Source organism: Spermophilus citellus, assembly GCF_964194105.1.
Source record: "Spermophilus citellus genome assembly, chromosome: 7".
Taxonomy (NCBI): Eukaryota; Metazoa; Chordata; class Mammalia; order Rodentia; family Sciuridae; genus Spermophilus; species Spermophilus citellus.
The window spans coordinates 162,801,932-162,820,643 of record NC_138188.1 but is presented as its reverse complement, the minus strand read 5'-3'; the positions used below and the strand labels follow the sequence as shown (position 1 = coordinate 162,820,643).

The window sequence follows — 18,712 nt, the reverse complement described above, 5'->3', positions numbered from 1 at the left end:
AGTCACACAGGTTCTACTTTTTTTTTAAGAATTGAAAAAGTTCATTTCTTTAAAATTGTATTTGTCGCAAATTTAAAATCTGGGCAGGCCATTTTTACCACCTAAAGATTTTATACACATGGACAGTGTAGTAAGTGTGTCATTTAAAAGGACCAAATTGTAAATGGTAAACGATGATACCACAGGCATTCACCCAACTCGTTAGAGGCAGTGAGACCCTCAGGCAGCCCAAGTCCAGGGTTAGGCTACCTCACGGTCCAGAAATTACAGCATAACTCCTGCATTCACGGGAGGGAGGGAGGTTCTGATGATCTAACAAGGGAAAACTGTCCCTAGATAATGCTCTTGGATGGATTTCAAAGGGTTCAACCACACGGGACAATGACCATTTCTGTCCCACTGGCCTTCTGCATTCATGACTATGATCACCTCGTCTGAGAATCTCTGGTGGGTATTCATGAACCCTGATGCCACAGGAAGTTAGAAGAGGAAGGATCGCAGACAAGTCATGCTGTAGCCGGGATGCAGAACAGGTGGCCGCCAAGTCAGCAAGGCTGTTACTGGACCCAAAGGGCATGAGGAGCCCCCCCAGCACACCTGAGCCCTTCATCCTCACTCACAGCTCAGCCCTGGGGTGGCGGCAGCACAAGATCCCCGCGCTGGCTCTTAATGGATGTTCACAGCCTTACCCACCCACGCGCACTCTGCATAACCAGAGCCCGCCATGGCGACCAGGCCTTGCCCTCCACCTGCACATGACCCTGTGCCTTCACCAAGGAGGGTTTGCACATGGTGGTGCCTGTCTAGGGATGGGGGTGGTATCTGTATGAAACGTTGCTGAGGTCCTCTATTGATCCTACGGTAACTACTGATTTCATAGCGTCACATGGTATTGGCATTCTAAGTAACAGGGTCTTATAGTACAATAGTACTATACTATTTTATATAAGGCATTCGAGCAGGTGTAGATTTTGGAGTCTGAGGGGTGACTGTACAGCTATGAGGCACAGGATCGTCTTCCTGTCACTTCAAGCAATTCTGATATGAACTCCTGATGGTTGCCGTCACAGGTCTGTTCTGGGCACTGCATCTGGAATGACTCCCTCCACAGGCCGGTTCCCTGAGGGCTGAGCGGACTGGCTGGCCTGATTGGCAGGTATGGGGTGAGGCCTGGCATGAGTTTGCACAGGTTCTGGGTGTTGCTGATTCTGGTAGAGACCAAGTGTTTCCACTGATCCGTGAGGTCAAGACCTGGGAGGGTCAAGGTGCCAGGCCCAGGCACCAACTCTGCAGGTCAGCTGGCCACAGGTGCTCTCTGCATGTGACATGGTGCCATCACTGTGAATCTCGGGAGCGACCTGGGGACTGCTTGAGATCGTGCATCTCCACAGAGGAGGCCCACAGACGGTTACTGACCCCAGGTGATGAAACCTACTCAAATTCACTTTACATACAGGTGACCCGGAACACAGCTGCTGAAAAGATAGATTTATTTTAAAACAATTTCTTTACGATTTGGATTTTAAGAGCATGTAAAACAGAGTCCCTGAAGCTATTGAATTTTATGGTCTTTTAACAATGTGATATAAATGTTTTACATAAATGCCACCAAGTTATGAACTTTGACAAATTACTTGATATATCAACACCACGATGTGTGTTATAACTGGGCTTTATTAGTTTTATCACCACAATAAAACGACTACTGAAATAATATTAAGGCAATGACACTCAGGGGTGATTTTGTTGTTGTCTGGGACCACATTACGGAGTGGGGGCTACGAACCAACACTCTGCTTGGAGTGGACTCTGGCAGGGGCGGGGGTCATTCAGAAGCCCGCATGGTCACTCACATTGCGGCAGGGTCTGTGTGTGTTCGTAGGACAGGCACACAGTGAAGGGGTGTGGCCGATTGGAGAGGAAGGGGCTGGGGGGCCCAGGGAATGTCCCCCTGGAGCTCACAGATTGAAACCTGGCTTCTGCTGCCACGGGAGCGTCTGGCTCCTGTAAGGTGGGGCCTGGTAAGTGTCCTTCTCCACCGATGCTCCAGTAGCTCAAAGAGGAGCAGGTCATTCCCGTGCTGCGAAGACAGGAGGAGGGTGCCACCCTCGCTGCGTGGGTCTGGGGACCGCTGCTCTCTGGGCCTCACAGGCCTGTGTCACTCTCCACCTGGCCTGTTGCAGGTCACCTCTCTGGTCTGTCTCAGCCAGAGGCTCAGGGACTGCTGTGCCCCTTCCTGGCCTCTGTCTTGGGAGTGCCCTTCTCTTGGGCACCCTGTCCTGCAATTTCTAGCTGCTGCCTGCTCCCTGGGACCTCTTTGTCCCTTTGAATTCATGAGACCTCGGGGCTCTGTCCAGGCCTCTAACTGTGGTTTGGAAACTGCTTTTCTCAGAGACTGCGGTAAGCTCAGGACACCTGCTCCCCTCCTGCCTGTCCAGCACCAGGAAATGCTTCTTCCATCCGGTTCGTCCAGTTCAGACAGCTCCGCGGCAGGCAGGGGAGCTCCAGTTTCCTTCTCTATAGCGGCCGCTGCCCTCCCCACCTGGCCTCCACCCTGACGCTGCTGGACCCCGCTGCCCCCTTGCACTAATCCCACCTCCAACACGACGGCGGCACTGGCTCCTCTTACCTCTCAGGGCGTCAAAAACAAAGACAGGATTTGAGAAGAGAGCAAAGCATTCTGTAGAAGCTGTTATTTGGCCTCCGGCTCTTTTCAGGAGCCATATTTTGAATTTCTTTCTTTTAAAAAATATCCTGAATTTCTGATTACTACAAAATTATTGTTTTACCATTTTTTAAAAAATTTATGTTGCTGGGATAGAGCCCAGGGCCTTGTGCATGCTAGACCCTGGAGCCATATCCCAGCCCTTCCTTTATCTCTTCATATGATTGTTTGCATCCAAGAACATAAAGAAATCCATCTTGATCATTTTTCTTAAGTCCAGGTCCCACCACTTGCTTTCTTCACGGAACACTGTACGTTGTTCTGTCGGAATCCCCTGGACAGCTGCATCCCTCTCCTAAGGCCAGTGGAGGAGAGAACCCAGACTCGCTTGAGTGCTCTTCTGGGTGGTCCCAGCTGTCCAATGAAGGGTGGAGGAGTCTCCAGTGCACACAGGTGGCTGCTCCAGCCTGCGGAGGCTGACCTTGACCTAATAGCTGTCCTAAGGGAGGGTGTGAACAGTGGTCCATTTCATAGATGAGAAAACAGATTTGGAGAGTTCAGAAACTCATCTGGGTCGCAGAGTAGCTGCCAGACTGGGCTTGCCTCAGTGTTTTCTAGCTGAATGGCAGTACCCAGCCACGAGGCCAGATCTGACCCCTTCCTGAGCCTGCAAGTGACCTCTCCCCTGGTCCTGGTGCCCACAGCCCCACAGAGGTGCCCCAGCTCACATCCTGGTCCAGGCCCTGGCAGTCACCCTCAGCATTCTCTGGGGATGGTCCAGGCCCTGTGGACACTGAAGTCCTGGGGTGCCCCAAACCCTGGTGTACAACAGCGTAGTATTTGCACAGAACCCACTTTTCCTCTGTCTGCTCCAGATCACCCAGGGGACTCACAGGACCTTCCCAAGTGTGACGCTGAGGGGATGGCACAGCTCCTTAGACACCTGCGCTGACCTCACACTGACCTTGTGCTGACCTGCCTGTGTAGAGCTCAGCCCCCCAGGGGCACGGGTTTATAACCCTGTCCTCTATGTACTGTGCTAGCTCCCTGTGGCTGCACACAAGGACATAGGCAGGGAATGTATTGTCTCAGGTCCTAGAGGCCGAAAGCCAGGTCAAGGTGCCTCAGGGCTGGTTTCTTCTGATCCCTCTCTCCTTCCTTGCAGACTCTGTCTCCAGTGTCCCCATAGGGTGGGCCCTCTCTGTGTGCTGTGTCCTATTTACTCTTCTTAGAAGGAGTGCAGCAGTGGGGTGGGCCCACCCTGATGACCCTTTTGAACTTAATCACTTCTTTAGACCCCCTGTGGCCAAGCACAGTGCTAGGTTTGGCCTTCAGGGGTCTTGAGGGGACACAACGTGCCCCTAACTGAACTGGTCTCAGCAGCTCCCGGGGGCGACCCGGGTCCTCCCAGCCACTGTGGGGACCCTGGGGTGTCTCCAGCTTTCCAGCTGTATGCTCATACGGTCACTTTCCTTTCCTTTGACCTCTGATCCTGGCAGAATTGTCTGTCCTTTAATTTGGGGAGGGGACACAGCCATAGCATGGGCCAACGTGAATCCTACCTAAACATCTTGAATTTGGTTCTAAAATCAGACTCGCTTTGGTGCAAAAGCATAATGGCCTTTTCTTCTCAGGACAACAATTGCTGGGGGTCCAGGCCTGGATTGGTGGCCTCAGGCCTGGCCTTGAGCTCTTTGTTGTCACAGAGTGCATCCTGGAGAGCAGGCACTGGCTCTGCTGTCCAGCCAAGGCCGGCTCCACCTCCACCTCCATCTCCATCCACCTCTGCCTCCTCCTCCTCCAGTTTCTCCCCCACTTTCCGTCTTTCCAGAGCCAGGCAAGGGGTGGGCATATGATGCCACAAGTGTCTAAGAACCGGTCCCAGCCGCCTAGCCTCGGGGTGCCCATCCCGCCCAGGCTGGTGTCCTCCATGCAGGAGGTGCAGGAGTCAAAAGGAGAATGTGGGTGGTGACAGGCTGGTGTGTCCATGGTGACTCGTCCATTCCCAGATGGTGCCAGCAGGGGTCACACGAGGCTCAGAAACACGGAGGGCTGACCCAAGAAGAGGATAGAGTGAAACCTGCCAAGGAGCCTCCCTGCCATGCCCCTCATTAGGTCTTGGGTGGAAACTTGCAGGGTGAAGCCGGCACAGGTGCCACCTCTGCCCCTCTCCAGCGCAGGCTGGCTCAGGACTCAGCTTTGTCACAAGTCACTCCTTCTGGAAGGCCAAAATGACCGAACTTGGTCTGGCTAGACCATGTGGAAGATAAAGGAAAAGTGTTTCCTGCACGCTGCACCCCGAGAGCTGGAACCCCAGCCGTCCCCTTCCCCTGGCAAACCAGGCCAGCAGCACCCACGCCTGGATCATCCCTGGAACCAGACAGGGACCGGGAACCCTAAGCCTCAGGGACACAGTAGAGGCCAGCCTGTGCTGGGACTGTGGCTTACTGTGCCCACTTGATGTGCTCTGTGCCTGTGTCACCACTGGTGGGTGTGGCAGCAGGTCCAGGAAAGCCCCCCGGGGACGGCGGCTGTCCTCCACACCCTGCTGGAGGGAGGAGAGCTGTCCCAGAGCTGGGGCAGGATGGCTTCCTAGCAGGAGGGTCCCCTGCCTGCCCTCACAGGGAGCCCACTGTTTCCTGCCAGGACCTGCCGGCACCTGCGGGGTTGCAGAGTAGACCTGGGTGCACCACAGAGGGCTGCACTTGGGCCTTGCTCTCTGCTGCCGTGACAGCCCCAGACGTCCTTATGTTTGGATGCAGAAAAAATAAGTCATTAGCAAAACAAAACGGGGCCAACAGGCGTAGGGTTCCCTCAGGAGAGCGCCTGACCAGACAGTGAGGCCGTGTGCAGGGTGTGGTGCTCCGACTGCGGGGACATTTGCCATCTTTATTTACCAAGTGCCCTGTATTACTGCTCCTGGCTTGCCTGGGTGATGCAGGGGAAGGGGAAGGAGCACACCGGCACTTCCCACGCGGCTGTTCATTCTGTAAAGGGCCGGAGCGGATCACCCAGCAGTCATGAAAGGGCCTCTGGAGAAGAACAGATTTGATTTTGACGTCATCATGGTGGGAGTGTTGCCTGCAGTTTAGGGACCCTGTGCATGGGCTGGGGGACAGGTGTGGGAGTGGGAGGACACTGATGGGGACACCCCATCCTCTGATGAGCATCTTCTTCAAAGGCAAAGCCACCATAGGGCTTATGCCACTACGGAGAAGGCTGCCCTCTTCTGGGGCCCTCCTCTTGATTCCCCAAGAGAAAGAACCCGCTCTGCCGCTCTGCAAAGCCCCACGCTCTCTGCACTTGATCAGAGCGAGAGAAACGGGAAACTAAGAGAGACCTGCAGGAAGAGGGGCCTCGACTCCTCACTTGAGGCCCTCGTATAGCAGCCTGATGTGCTTGGAAGGACAGGGCCTGGAGATGCGTACATCCTAATTCCTGGGACTGTGAGCAGGTGGCCTCCATGGTCAAACGTGTGGTTAAAGACCTTGAGATGCGAGGGGGCCCAGGGTTGTTAGGAAGGCTCAGGGCCATCACAGGGTCCCTGTGAGAGGGAGGAGGAGGTGCAGAGGCAGAGGCCAGGTGGCAGAGACTGGGGGGTGCTGTGCTGCTGGCCTTGGAGATGGAGGAGGCCCCTTGCCAGGATGTGCAGGCACCTCCAGTCGCTGGAGGAGGCAGGAGATGTGACCCGCCTGAGTCCCCCGAGGGAGCCCAGGTACCAACCCGTTCTAGAAGTTCTGACCTCCAGAACTGTAAGAGAATCAGTGTGTGGTAAAAGTGGGTGTTGCTTCCAGCCACCGCTGTGTCGGGGTCATTTGTTGCAGCGGCAACAGAAAACTGACAGGGCAGGTGCTGGCACCCAGGGGCAGTCCCCACCTTGACCAGGCGGACAGTTCCCTGCTTGATTGACACTTAGACCTCTTTAGCTGGCGTGCACATGGACAGTGGTGGGAGTAGATGAAGGGAAATGGTGGGAGCTCGACCTCGAAGCGCACCTAAGATAAAGTGTGTGTGTGTGCGTGTGTGTGCGTGCGTGTGCGTGTGTGTGTGTGTGTGCATGTGCGTGTGCATGTGTGTATGCGTGTGTGTGCGTGTGTGTGCGCGTGCATGTGCGTGTGCATGTGTGTGTGCGTGTGCATGTGCGTGTGCATGTGCGTGTGCATGTGCGTGTGCGTGTGCGTGCGTGTGCGCATGTGCGTGCATGTGCGTGTGTGCGTGTGTGTGTGCATGCGTGTGCGTGTGCGCATGTGCGTGTGTGTGTGCATGTGTGAGTGCATGTGTGTATGCGTGTGTGTGCGTGTGTGTGCGTGTGCGTGTGCATGTGCGTGCATGTGTGTGCATGTGCGTGTGCGTGTGTGTGTGGCCTGCAATTCCTGGACATGGGATGCCTGGTCCCCCTCCCTCCACCCCAGCAGCTCTGACAGCCCTGTGGCAGGTCTTGGTGTGTGGGCTGTAGTGTGACATCCTAACCTGGCTGGCTGCTCTGTGCCCTGATGGCGGATGGCCGTGGCAGGGTGAAAGCAAGCGGCGAGAATTCTGGAATATATAAGTGCATGTTGTGCTTCGCGAGTCACCTCCGGCGAGGCTCAGGCACCTCTGTGGTGGCAGGATCACACGGTCTGCAGCCCACAGGCCCTTCCTGGTGGACAGCCTCACTGGGCTCCGTGGCCCGGGATCCAGTTCCTCCAGTCGAAGGCCGAGTTGGCCCCGTGTGTCAGCGTCTTCACGGGCGGCGTGGCCAGCTCCCACTTCCCCTCGGCTTTGTTCTCTTCACAGAAGCACATTCCCAGGGAGGGGATCTGGAACAGAGGTTGGGCTCCGTGTTGACATTTGATACCAGCCTGCCAGTTCTGGGCTGGTCTTGACAGGCACTCCTGGGCTGTGGAGGGCCACCAAGGTCCCCGCTGCCTTAGACCAGTGTGGCGTCTGCCAGGGCAGTCCTCACCTGGGGCCGACTGACCCCCTAGGGACGCCTGGGGTCAAGGTGCTGCTGAGCACCCTGGAACGCAGTGGACCTGAGAAGTGTGGGGTCCCAATGTCCGCAGTGCCATGGGAGCCCTGGTTGGCCCCCCAGGGAGTGGCTGATGTTTCCCGCAGCAGCACAGAAAGGGGCATGTGGGGTTTTCAGGCTCAGGGAAAAGCGCCAGAGGAGCTCCAGCACAGTTCCTTGTGGAACGAACGTGCTGGGTGGACAGGCCCCTGTGACAGGCTTTACGGTTGTGGCATGTTTTGTTTTTCTTTATTTCCTTTCTTTCTAATATATAGAACTTCTTGGATCAGACAAAATTTTGCAAAAATCCCCTGAGGCAGGGGGATCTAAGTGGAGGCTGGTGTGGACTCAGGAGTGAGCCTCTCCTTTGGCTTAAGGGGTGGGGGTGGGGTGGGCCACAGGAAGGTCCTGAGTGGACAACAGGAAGGTCTTGGGTGTTCCGTTTGCAGCTGCCCCTTATTTGAAGGCCCGTCCTTTGGCAAAGCCCCTTGATGAAGTTCTGAGGAGTCTGGGCAAGTCTGGCTTATCTTGGGGGGTGCTGGGGTGGATGCCAGATGGCCAGCATAGGAAAGCCCCGGGAGTTCAGGACTGGCCAAGGGTCCTGTGAGTGGGCAAGACCTTTGGCCACAAGGACAAGTGGGTTTTGGAACGGTGTCAACTTGCAGTTCTGAGACTGTCTGGTGTGCAGTGCTGTCACCCTTGTTGGCTACATGGACAAAGAGGAGCCCAGGCCGGGGCTTGTGTGAGCTTGTGTGAGCGTGTGGCTGAAGGAAGGGGGCAGGGAGAGGAGGGGGGCCTGAGAGCAGGTGGCAGGAGGCACACTGACATCTGCAGGAGCAAGAGCAACATTGGGGGGGGGGCGCTGGGGCTGCCCTGGAGGATGCCCCAGGAAAACCTCTAGGGACGTTCTGCAGCTGGTGAGTCTGGAGACAGGTGGGGGAAGGTCCTTCTGGTCCCCTAGTGCTCCCTCCCGGGTCTGCAGTGGGCCCACAGTCGTCTCTCCCGCTCCAGACGGCTCAGCCCTTACGGGGCTGTGTCTTCTACGAGTGGCGAGGAATTAGAACAGGAACCCAAATTTTTAAATCCTGCTTCTTTTTCTTCACACTCTTGGCAGCAATGATCTCAAGTCACAGTGACAGTGATAAGGACAACAGGCCTGTCCGTCACCCCAGCCAAGGTTGCTCTCTGCTCAGGAGAGGTGGCACCTTCTCAGAGGCACGTGGGTCCTGTTGCCCAGAGAAGGGAGTGTGACAGCCTGTGCCTTCTGGCTGCTGGACTTAGTGGCCCACACAGTTGAGAACAGGCACTTACCTTTCTCACCAGCTGGGCGAAGTCCCCACAGTCTCGGGGTGGCAGCCCCAGGAGGGGCCGGGTGCAGGAGTCCAGCGCAGAGCCATGGCTCACAATTAGAATGATGCCCGCTGTGGAAAAAAGACATCTCGCCGTCAGAGCAGGAGCAGAGCACCTTCTCCCAGTAGCTGCGTGGCTGACCGTAGCTCAGCCGCACTCACTCTTCCGCCTCCCCTGGGTGCCGTCTTTACAGTGGGCATCACCCCTCTGCAGAGGGTCTGGAGGCACAGCACCTGTGCACCAGCTGCAGGATGGAGTGGGGTGATCTGAGCCACCACCCTCCGGGGGTTGGCTGCCTGGGACAGCCAACCACAGGTGAGATATGGTGGTGGCTGCTGTCCAGGACTGACCAGGTGGGTGCTTTAAGTGATCAGCCAGTTTATCACTGTAAGGACTCAAGTGTCTGGAGAGCAGCCAGAGTTCCCGGGCTGAGTGGGTCTCCCTCAGTGACGTGAGTGCCCCAGCCAGCTGTGAGGAGTGGGCTGTGGCCCACACACCCACCTGCCCGGCAGTTCCCTGGCTTCCTGGTCCCTAGAAGCTGACCTGAGTTCTTTGGACATGGGTGCTGGCCTGGGTCCGTCAGCTCCCGGGCCCAGCATCAGGGTCCCCGTCTAGGTCCCCGTTACTGTGGCGGTGGGGGTGGGTGCTCTGCGGGCTGGAGGACGGGAGCGGGGGAGTGGGGGTGCTAGTAATCAGGGAGTCGCCCATTTCCACCGCAGAGGGAGCCCCCCGAGGCTGCTCCCAGGGAAGGCGGAGGACTCACCGTCCTGAGGGCAGGCGCCGAGGATCTGGTGCATGCTCACGGCACACCTGTTGACGTACTCCTCGTAGCTCTCAGCAGGCAGGAGGGAGCAGAGGGGAAAGGCAGGCCTGGAAGGAGGAGGAGGGTCTGGCTACCCTGCGGGCTCCTTCGCAGGGACTGGGGGTGTGCGCTGGGCCGGCTGGGGAGGAGAACGCTCTCCTGGTGGCCCTGCCTGGCAGGGCTCAGGGGCCTACAGTCAACAGAAGATGGCACTGGCAGGGCTGCGTTCTTACTGAGCCCGGCAGGGTCCTGCTCAGCTCTTGGGCTTGGGAGGGAAGGACCGGTATGTTCCCCTCCATCAGACTCAGGTCAGGCGCCTCCCGACGCCTCCCCTGCGAGGCCCTGACCTTTGGGCATCTGCATGGGTAAGACCACCGTCCATGTCTGACCAGATTCCTCTACCCTGGCCCCTCAGGTGCCATCTGATCACCCTGGCTTGCCCTCACCAGGAGTCTTGGCAGGCAGGCTCAGCTGCTTTCCACCAGTGCCCACCTGCTCCTGGGCCACAGATCCCCGCCGGCCCTGGCTGTGCTCAGAGCTGGGGAAAGAGGAGCAGAGAGCCTGGGCGAGGCCCACCTGTAGTCGGGGTCGACGTGGAAGCTCGCCTCCTTCAGCTCTTCCTGGGTCATGAAGACCGGGGAGCCCTTGCTGGCCTCCCATTTCATCCACTCGAAGATCCCGGGCTCCACTCTTATCTTCATTTTTTTCTCCAATTTGAGTTCTGGATTCAACAGAGAACAAGTGTTTGTCTTGGGCAGCGTCCAGTGTGGCCTGAGTAGATAGGTCTCTCCCCGCCTGGAGCTGGCTTTCAGGCCAATCTACAAATACCTTTCAAAGCTGTGATTCTTTTTCTTGGTAAACATTGTTCTGTGATTAAACTCAGCTGTGCTGTTTCTGAAACCCACGCTGCCAGGCGATAGAGGGACCAGAGGGGTGAGGACTTTCTGTCTGGAAGGGACAGCCTACCTCAAAGGCTGCAGGCTCGACTCGACCCCAGGAGGACTTACAGCTAAGCCACCATGGCAGGCCTCACCCTCTGGTGGAGGCCAGGAGGGTGCAGCGAGGACTCTGCCGGTCCAGCCGTCAGTAGGAGGATGTGGCCCCTCTGGAGAAAGCCAGTGATGAGGTCCTGTCCTGATGGACACGTGGCCCCGACTGGGCAAGTGGTGAAGGACAGAAAGGAACTGTCTCTGGAAGGTTCTGACTCCTTGCAACTCACCTTCCCATACACTTTATGTCTTGACTAAAAGATCTGTCAAGGAAGGCCGTCCCTTTTTGCAGGGGGGATAGAAGACTTACTGCTTTTATTTGAAATGGGGAAAGTGTCATTAAGTGCAAGTGTTGGAGATTAAACTAGTCCCAAAATGTGTCCAGATTCACGGGACGGGTTCCCATGCCAGGCACTTTTAGGAAGGGGTTGGACCAAGGCTCCTGCGTCCTCCCTGGTCATTGTTAAGGACATCACAGGAGGAGGCTCTGGGAGCTTCCAGGGCCTGGCCAGCAGCTCCCTGTGGAGGACGCCTCCTGGGCCACTGTGCTGTGGGACACCTTTGGCTAATGGCCCATCTGGACACTCATGGACGAGGAACTGACGTAAAGCTGAGCATGTTTGGATCTGCCTGGAAAACAGGTGGATCGTGTTTGGGATTTATGGGGAGGATCGGGTTTGCTGGTTTTCTGAGCTAACACAGGATTTATAAGCCTGTGTCCTTTAACAGCCGTAACAATGGGGATCTTCTGTGACTAGAGTAGAAGCCAAAGATCACGTTAGAGATACAGACATTGCCATTGTCCAATGACAGTTTTGAGAACTTTTTGTTGTTCATGACAGAGACCCAAGTAACAGAAGCCAAAAGAATATCCACAAAATATGGAATAAATATGCTCCTAATATGGAAACATAAGTGACAAAATGGACAAAATTACGAAAAGATTTTTGAAGTGCTCAGCGTTTTTTTGCCATGAAGACTGCACAAAAGAATGTTTTTATGCTTCTGTTCATACGCAGTTGCTGTGATGAGAGGTTGGGAGAGAAGAGGAGGGCCAGGTCACCACTGGAGAGGGTGGGCCACAAAAGCCCAGGCGCCAGGCCGGGGGCGTCTGGCGGGACACAGGCCCTGGGCATCTCACACCAGCTCTCCCGGGTGCGCCTGCAGAGTGGAAGTTAAACCAGTTTTGAAAGACGGTGGAAAATTGCATCTTAGGCAACCACAAATGAGGCTCTATAAATGGGAGGAAGTGAGAGGCTTGGAGCAGGGACAGAGAGGGAAACTGAGGCCAAGCTGTCACCTTGTATCACACCCTGCCCGTTCCTTGCTTTGTTCCCTCTTACTGTCATCTTTGGGTCAATAATAAGCACATTGGTCCTAGGCAACCCGGGATGTGTTATTTCCTATGTGTTTTGCTTTATTCCGTCATAGTCATTAAGAGTCACCCCAACCTGAAAGCTGCAACAAATGTGGCCTAGAAGCGATTGTGCGGGCATTGAAAGAACTGGCGTTGGTGGTACTTCTGCTGCCCGGTCCCTCCAGCAGAGGGCGGCACTGAGTGGCCACTGCTCATTTCTCCTTCCCTTCTGGGTGGGTGGTGAGAGAAACAAGGAGAGTCCACCACCGTGGGCCCTTATCACCTGGTTGGGTCATTTCTCTGAAAAAGCAGCTGGTCTCTTCTTCCTGTCCCCCAGTACTATAGTCCATGCTCAGCTGCTGAAGGAGACGCCGAGGCTCATGTGTGTGGGGTTGTGTGTGTGTGTGTGCTGTGTGTCCGTGTGTGGTGTGTACACGCGTGCTCTGTGTGTGCAAGAGTCTGCACATGTGTTGGTGGGGAGGGACGAGCGGCCTTGGCAGGCCTGTCCCACCCTGGGTGCAGCCATGCTGTGCATCAGGCCACCCAGGCAGTCAGGCACTGGGGACTACCGGGCGCTGCCCAGGTTTGCCGTAAAAGGCTGACTTGGTCCTTTTATCCTACTCAGCACCATTAGCTGAGAACCCGAGGGAGAGGCGCCCTGCAGTCACATTGGAACCCCCGTACCAGCTGAGGTACCCGCATTTCTATCTCAGACACCTGAAACGCCGAGTGGGGGCTCAAGGTCCAATGTCACTAGGGGGTGGGATGACAAGGGAGCAGGGAGGGTTCCCAGGTGGGAGGCAGATGGAGGCTTCTCGGGGTCACAAAATAGTCCATGAGAGTCTGGGAAGGGGTGGATGGTGCCAGGGGCCCAAGCTGGTCCTGAAGGTGGTCAGGCACCACTGGCTGGGACTTCTGACCATGCATCTTGACCGGGATGGTCCCTGCAGAGCTGCCCACACAGGACGGGAGGGGGAGAAGGCACAGGAGTGGGGCTGGTGCACCTGTCCAGTCCACCCATCATCCTTCCGACAGCTCCTCCTGACCATCCACACGCAGTCACCGCTCCTGCCTCGGACACTCTGTAGGCGCAGTCTCCTGCTGCTCCCTCGCTCCTCCAGGACTTGGTTCCTGTGAGCTCCCTGCCCTTCTCCTTCCACCCACCTGCCCAGCCCCGTCTCCCTGCTGGAGCCCGCCCGGACCCCGCAGCCTCATCACCCTGCACACACTGTCCCCGATCCACACTCTCTCACTGCCTTGCCCTCACTGTCACTCCAGCCTTTGTTAGCTCCAGCTGGAGGGGACCCCGGGCCCACCCAATGCTCCATGGAAACTCATGCCCGCAACTATGCTGCCCCGGTCATTCTGCTGTCCCAGCCCATGTGTGGCCCCACTCCCTGACAGCTCTGCAAGCTTCTGACGCTCCCCCCCCCCCCCCCCCCCCCCGGCTTGCTGTCCCTGGTGACCTGACTTCCTGTGTTTCTGAGACATGGAGCAAGCCCTTCCCCCACGGGGGCCCGCCTGCCGTGTCTGTGCCTTGCCTCCCTCCTGCCCCTGTGTCCTGGCGCACCAGTCCCTGACTGAGGAAACAGGTCACATCCCTCCTCCCACCCAGGAGGAACAGGCGGGGTGCAGACTGGGGAGCAGAACCTCCTAATGGGCTGCCATCTCTGGGCAGGAAATTCTTCCTGTGTAGAAGCTGCACAAGGGCCCACCAAAGGCTTCCTGGCACACTCTGCCCAGAAGCACGCAGGACAGCCCCCGTGGGCAGCTTAGAAGGGACCACAGCAGTTCCCAGATCCCTGGGTTTTTGAAGGCCCCTTTCCAGGTGTTTCCTTCGACCTGGCAGAAAGGGGCCTGGGTGAGCAGCAGGATGGGCCCGGTGCTCGTCACCCAGCTCCTGCTGCCCACCGTCCTGGGTTGCAGAAGCAGCAGTGCCTCAGCGGCTGGCCTGGGGCAGCTGGTCCATCTCGGCCTTTGCTTTGTCTGGCCGCTCAGGCCTGCCATCCCATGGTACCTCTGCTCCCTCCCCTCCCCTGGAGCACAGTCAAGCCACATTCACAGCCTGCTGAGATTCTCACCGACCTTCCAGGATGTGTCTGGCCGTCTGCACACAGCGGAGGGCTGGGGAGGTGAAGACGGCGGTGAGTCTGACGCCACTGTCCATCAGCGCGCCTCCTGGAAGACAGCCGTTGGAAAACGCCCTTCAGGATTCTAGCCCAGGAAGGCAGCTTAGGTGGCGGCTCCGCCTGAGGCAGGCAGGGTCCTAGGAGGTTCTGGGACACCTTGCATGATCTTCCTGGGTGTGACTGTGACCACCAATCCCTGCTCCTGTGGCCAGGAGATGACCCAGGGGACCTGGCGGAGCCAGGTGAGCACGTCACAAGCAGAGATTCCCCCAGCCAGTCACAGAAGTCAGAGGTTCGAAGTGAGAGGGGTTTGGCATGTGAGAAATTCTCCATTTCTGTCTTGCAAGAGGGGCCCCACGGCCAGGAGTGTGAGCAGAGCAGTCCCTGGTCAACAGCCCGTGAGGAGAGGACCTCAGTCCCACAACCGAGAGGATCAGCCTTCAGCCAGAGTCTGGATGGGGGCCTGAGCTCCGGTGGGTGCTCCGTCCTGCGCACCCTCTGATTTCTGGCTTTGAGACTTGGCAGGAACCATCCCCGCCCACCTGGGTGCAAACATGTGGGCTGTGCTTCAAGCTGTTCTGTAGTAACAGCAAATTGGAGGCCCCGGGGCTCACTGTGGGACAAGCCTCTAGACCAGCCACCTATCCTGCGCTGTGGGAAGTCCCACTCTTGGGAAAGCAGGGGTCCCTACTGGGCAAGCCCTGCACAGGGCCAAGGCTGGTGGCACCAGGGAGCCTGCTATGGAATGAATTGTGTGCCCCAAAGAGATGTGCCGGGTGGAGTGTGAACCCCAGGTACCTCAGATACAGGGTGTTTATAGAGAGCATTGGCCTCCCTTACCTGTCGCATCTGCATTCAAAGGCCCAACCAAGTGTGGATCAAAAATATTGGAAAAAAGATTGCATCCGTGTAGAACATGTACAGATGTTTTTCTTGTTATTCCTTAAACAACAGAGTCTGTTTACATAGCATTTACATTGTATCAGGCATCGTGTCACCTGGAGAGGATTGGAGTATACGGGAAGGTGTGCACAGATTCTATGCAAACACCACACCATTTCACATAAGGGACTTGAGCATGCCAGGATTTGGCACCTTAGGGGGTGACCCTGGGTGAGTTGCCTCACCTCTCTGTGCCCAGCCTCCCTGCAGCAGAGTGGGGAAAAGCTGATACTGACATTACACTGCACACTGAAGGGCCACGTCCCTGTAGCTACGATGGCCACCGTGTGACTATCAGCTGCTCCTTCCCAGTGGCCTCACACACACCTGCTAGTCTGGATTGGAAAATTCCACAGGATGACAACGGAGGGTCGTTTTCAAAGTCTTTGATGCCACTGCTCCGTCGAGGCAGACTGCGGGGGAAGTTCAGGTCAGGCCTGTAGTATTTTCCTAAGGCAAAACGAAAGAACGTGGGACGTCGGAGTAGACGTGTCCGAGAGGCCGCATTGCCCGTAAGGCTCTTATTTAAATCCCCCTCAGCCGTGGCTTTTCCCGCTCGCTCTGAGATGCGGACTCCACTTGAGGAGCAAAGGCAGCTTTGCCGTGCTTTGCAGATCCCTGAGGTTGCAGCCCCAGGAACCGTGACCCTCTCTGCCCTCCCCGAAGCCCCAAGAAGAGTCACCCGGTGAAGATCCTGAGAGAAGCAGAGTCTCCACGACTGATGTGGCATTAATTGATTAGGTGCCATGTGACCCGCTCCACAGCGTTAAGTGTATCTTACAGCTTGCAGGACAGTGTGCACCCGGCTCTGGTGATCTGCACTGGGTGCCACTCAGTGACTTGAGGGCAGGACTAGAAAGTCAGTGTGTCCAGACACCCTCCCCACTCAGGGCTGCGTAGTACATTCTGAGTTCGACCTTGAGCTCTAAGATCTGTCAGTCAGGGTGCGAATCCTGGCACCACTGGTAACAGCTACGAGAGGAGAAGCATACAGCTTACCTCCTCCTCAGTAAAGAGGGGAAGTGAGATTTGAGCTAGTGCCACTGAGCTAGTGCCGGAGCCCAGCGCCCGGCTCAGACTCGTGTCCAACAAGTGCCAGGGCCGTCTCCTATCCATATGCTCCATCATCCGTGCAGATGGTGTCACCATTGATGAGTGTGCTCCAAGTGACCCCGGAGCTCTCTGGTGCTGGCACATTCCTGCAGCCACAGTGGCATGGCCACTCTAAAGGGCACAACTAAAGGAAGTGAGACGGGGCCCTCATTGGTCATCCTGCCTGCAGGCCCCCTGGACTGGACCTACCGTCTGCAGTGGTGCACTGCTGCAGCCACGACTTCCCGAAGATCTGGTCCACTCTCTCCCCGTGCCGCACCACCAGCACGCTCCTCCTGGAGATCACGGCCTGGCGGTGGGAGGAAACGGAACCCAAGGGACCAATCAGCCTTGTCGGACAGTGTCCCTCCAGGTCCTGGCGGCTGGCCTGAACTGGTCGCCAGTTCTGTCCACTTGCCAGAGCCCTCCCAGTGAACAAGGACCGGGAACATCCCAGTTCCTCCCACCTTTTCACTTCTTGAGCACAGAGCCTCGTGAAGGAGACGAAGAGACAGGTCTGGTCCCCCCATAACCCAACAAGTCTGCGTCCCTGCCTCTTCCAAGTCCTCAGTCCTCCACAGAGACTGCTTAGATGGTGATCTCTCTCTCCCTATCACTATTTTGTGATCTATCGTTACCGTATTTCTATCTCTCATCCATCTATTGGCTGCCACCTCCTGTTCTGCTGACACTCCTCCTCTTCCGGGAGCCCTCCAGGACTGCCCCTGTGTTGGCACATTGAAAGGCAGCCGGACAACTCCTCTGGACTCAGGTGTGTCCTCTGCCCCTGAGCACCCAGGGAGAAGCCCTCCATCCATCCTCCTCGCTGCCTTCCTGCAGCTGTGTTCTCTGCTCCGGGAAAGTGCTACGGGAAATCAGCACGGCTGTCCCTTGCGGTCCATGGAGGAGAGTGCAGGACCCCTTCGGATACCAGAATCCACGGACACTCAGTCCCCAATACAAAATGGCACAGTATCTGCACACACCTCCCGTGTACCTGCAATCATCTTTCTGTTGCATAATGACCCCGAGGCAACAGAAGTGCTATGTGAATAATGGCTTTACTGTTTTACTTAGGGAATGATGACCAGAAAACAGTCTGTACTGCCCAGTGCAGGTGTGCTGTAGTTTGGATCTTGAATGATCCCCAAAGGCCCCTGTGTTCAAAAGCTTGGTCCCCAGCTGGTGGCACTATTGGCAGTTGGTGGGAACTTTGGGGGCTTAGTGGAGGAAGTCAGGTCACCGAGGCATTCTTGTAGGGGTAGTGGGCCAGCCCCTTTCTCTCCCCCTGCTCTCTGGCTGCCATGAGGGGAGCAGCTCCTCCACCCTGGGCTCATGCCTTGTTGCACTCTGCTGCCAAAGGCCCAAAGCAACAGGGCCAGGTGACTATGCCCTGAAACTAGGAGCTCAAATAAACCTTTCATGTTTTTAACTTGCTTATTTTGGGGGATTTTGTCACAATGATGAAACACTGACTGACTGAAGATGCAACTCGTCTGTATATTCTCAATCCGTGTTTGTTGAATCAGTGGGTACAGAACCTGTGGCTATGAAGGGCTGACTGTATTTTATTCTGCTTCTTTTTGGCATGACAGAGGATTTGGCCGTGGCCAGCAGTCTCAGGTACTGGGGTCAGCTGCTCTCTGGCACATTCCTCCCTGACTCAGACTGCCCTCTGAGTGGCCTTAAGCCTTGCAGTTGCAGGGATATGTCCCACCTGTTCTTGAAGTCACCGGAGGCCCTTCAAGTGATGATGCACTATCCCCTGGAGGGGGCTCCTACATGTGGGGGTCTATCACCAGGGGCGCTGGGATGACCCTTCTCCTACCCGTGCTGTGAACAACTGAAGGGGTGGGGGCGCAGCTTGAGGAGCACCTGCTCTAAGGGAGACGGTGCAGGGGGTGGGGCAGAGGGCAGAGTTCTGAGGACCGAGCCAGCAGGAGGCCAGCAAGAGGCCTCCAGGACAGCTGTGGGCAGCCAAAGCCCTTATTATATATAAGCCAGGACTCTGAGGAGGCACGGAGGGTCAGCCGTCACCCTGGAGAACTGCCACCCAGTGCCAGGCCCAGGCTTCTGGGGGCCTCTGCTCTAAAGCTGGATAGGGATGTCCCACCTCAACCCAGGACCCATAGTGCTGCCTGCTGGCTCCCAGGACTCAGGCTGTCAGTGCCACTGTCACAACCTGGTGTCTTGGGGAGGTGCATGTCAGATGCTGGGGCAGTGCTGCAGTGCACCCCTTCTCCAGGAGCTGCAGGTCTCTGTGGGGCTGAGGGACAAACCCAGGAAGATGCATCACAGAGCCACTGAGGGCAGAGGGGACAGTGCCTGCCTCTGCAGTGGGCTGGGGGCTTCTGGGCATAACAGGACTTGGTGACTCCTGAAGCCAAGGCCAGCAG

The 18,712-nt window shown here is 56.6% G+C and overlaps 1 protein-coding gene across 1 annotated transcript in view; it reads right to left on the bottom strand.

The window, feature by feature from the left end:
* Window positions 1-7,037: 7,037 nt before the first annotated feature.
* Window positions 7,038-18,712, bottom strand: part of UBASH3A (ubiquitin associated and SH3 domain containing A) — a 30,470-nt gene continuing 18,795 nt past the window's right edge. Inside the window, exons 8-14 of the mRNA XM_081301352.1 lie at window positions 16,527-16,626; window positions 15,552-15,674; window positions 14,239-14,331; window positions 10,384-10,528; window positions 9,769-9,875; window positions 8,967-9,076; window positions 7,038-7,464 (exon numbers count right to left, since the gene is read on the bottom strand). Coding sequence (XP_081157478.1) covers window positions 7,318-7,464; window positions 8,967-9,076; window positions 9,769-9,875; window positions 10,384-10,528; window positions 14,239-14,331; window positions 15,552-15,674; window positions 16,527-16,626 — 825 coding nt within the window. The 3' untranslated portion in view covers window positions 7,038-7,317. The remainder of the gene's footprint in view (window positions 7,465-8,966; window positions 9,077-9,768; window positions 9,876-10,383; window positions 10,529-14,238; window positions 14,332-15,551; window positions 15,675-16,526; window positions 16,627-18,712) is intronic.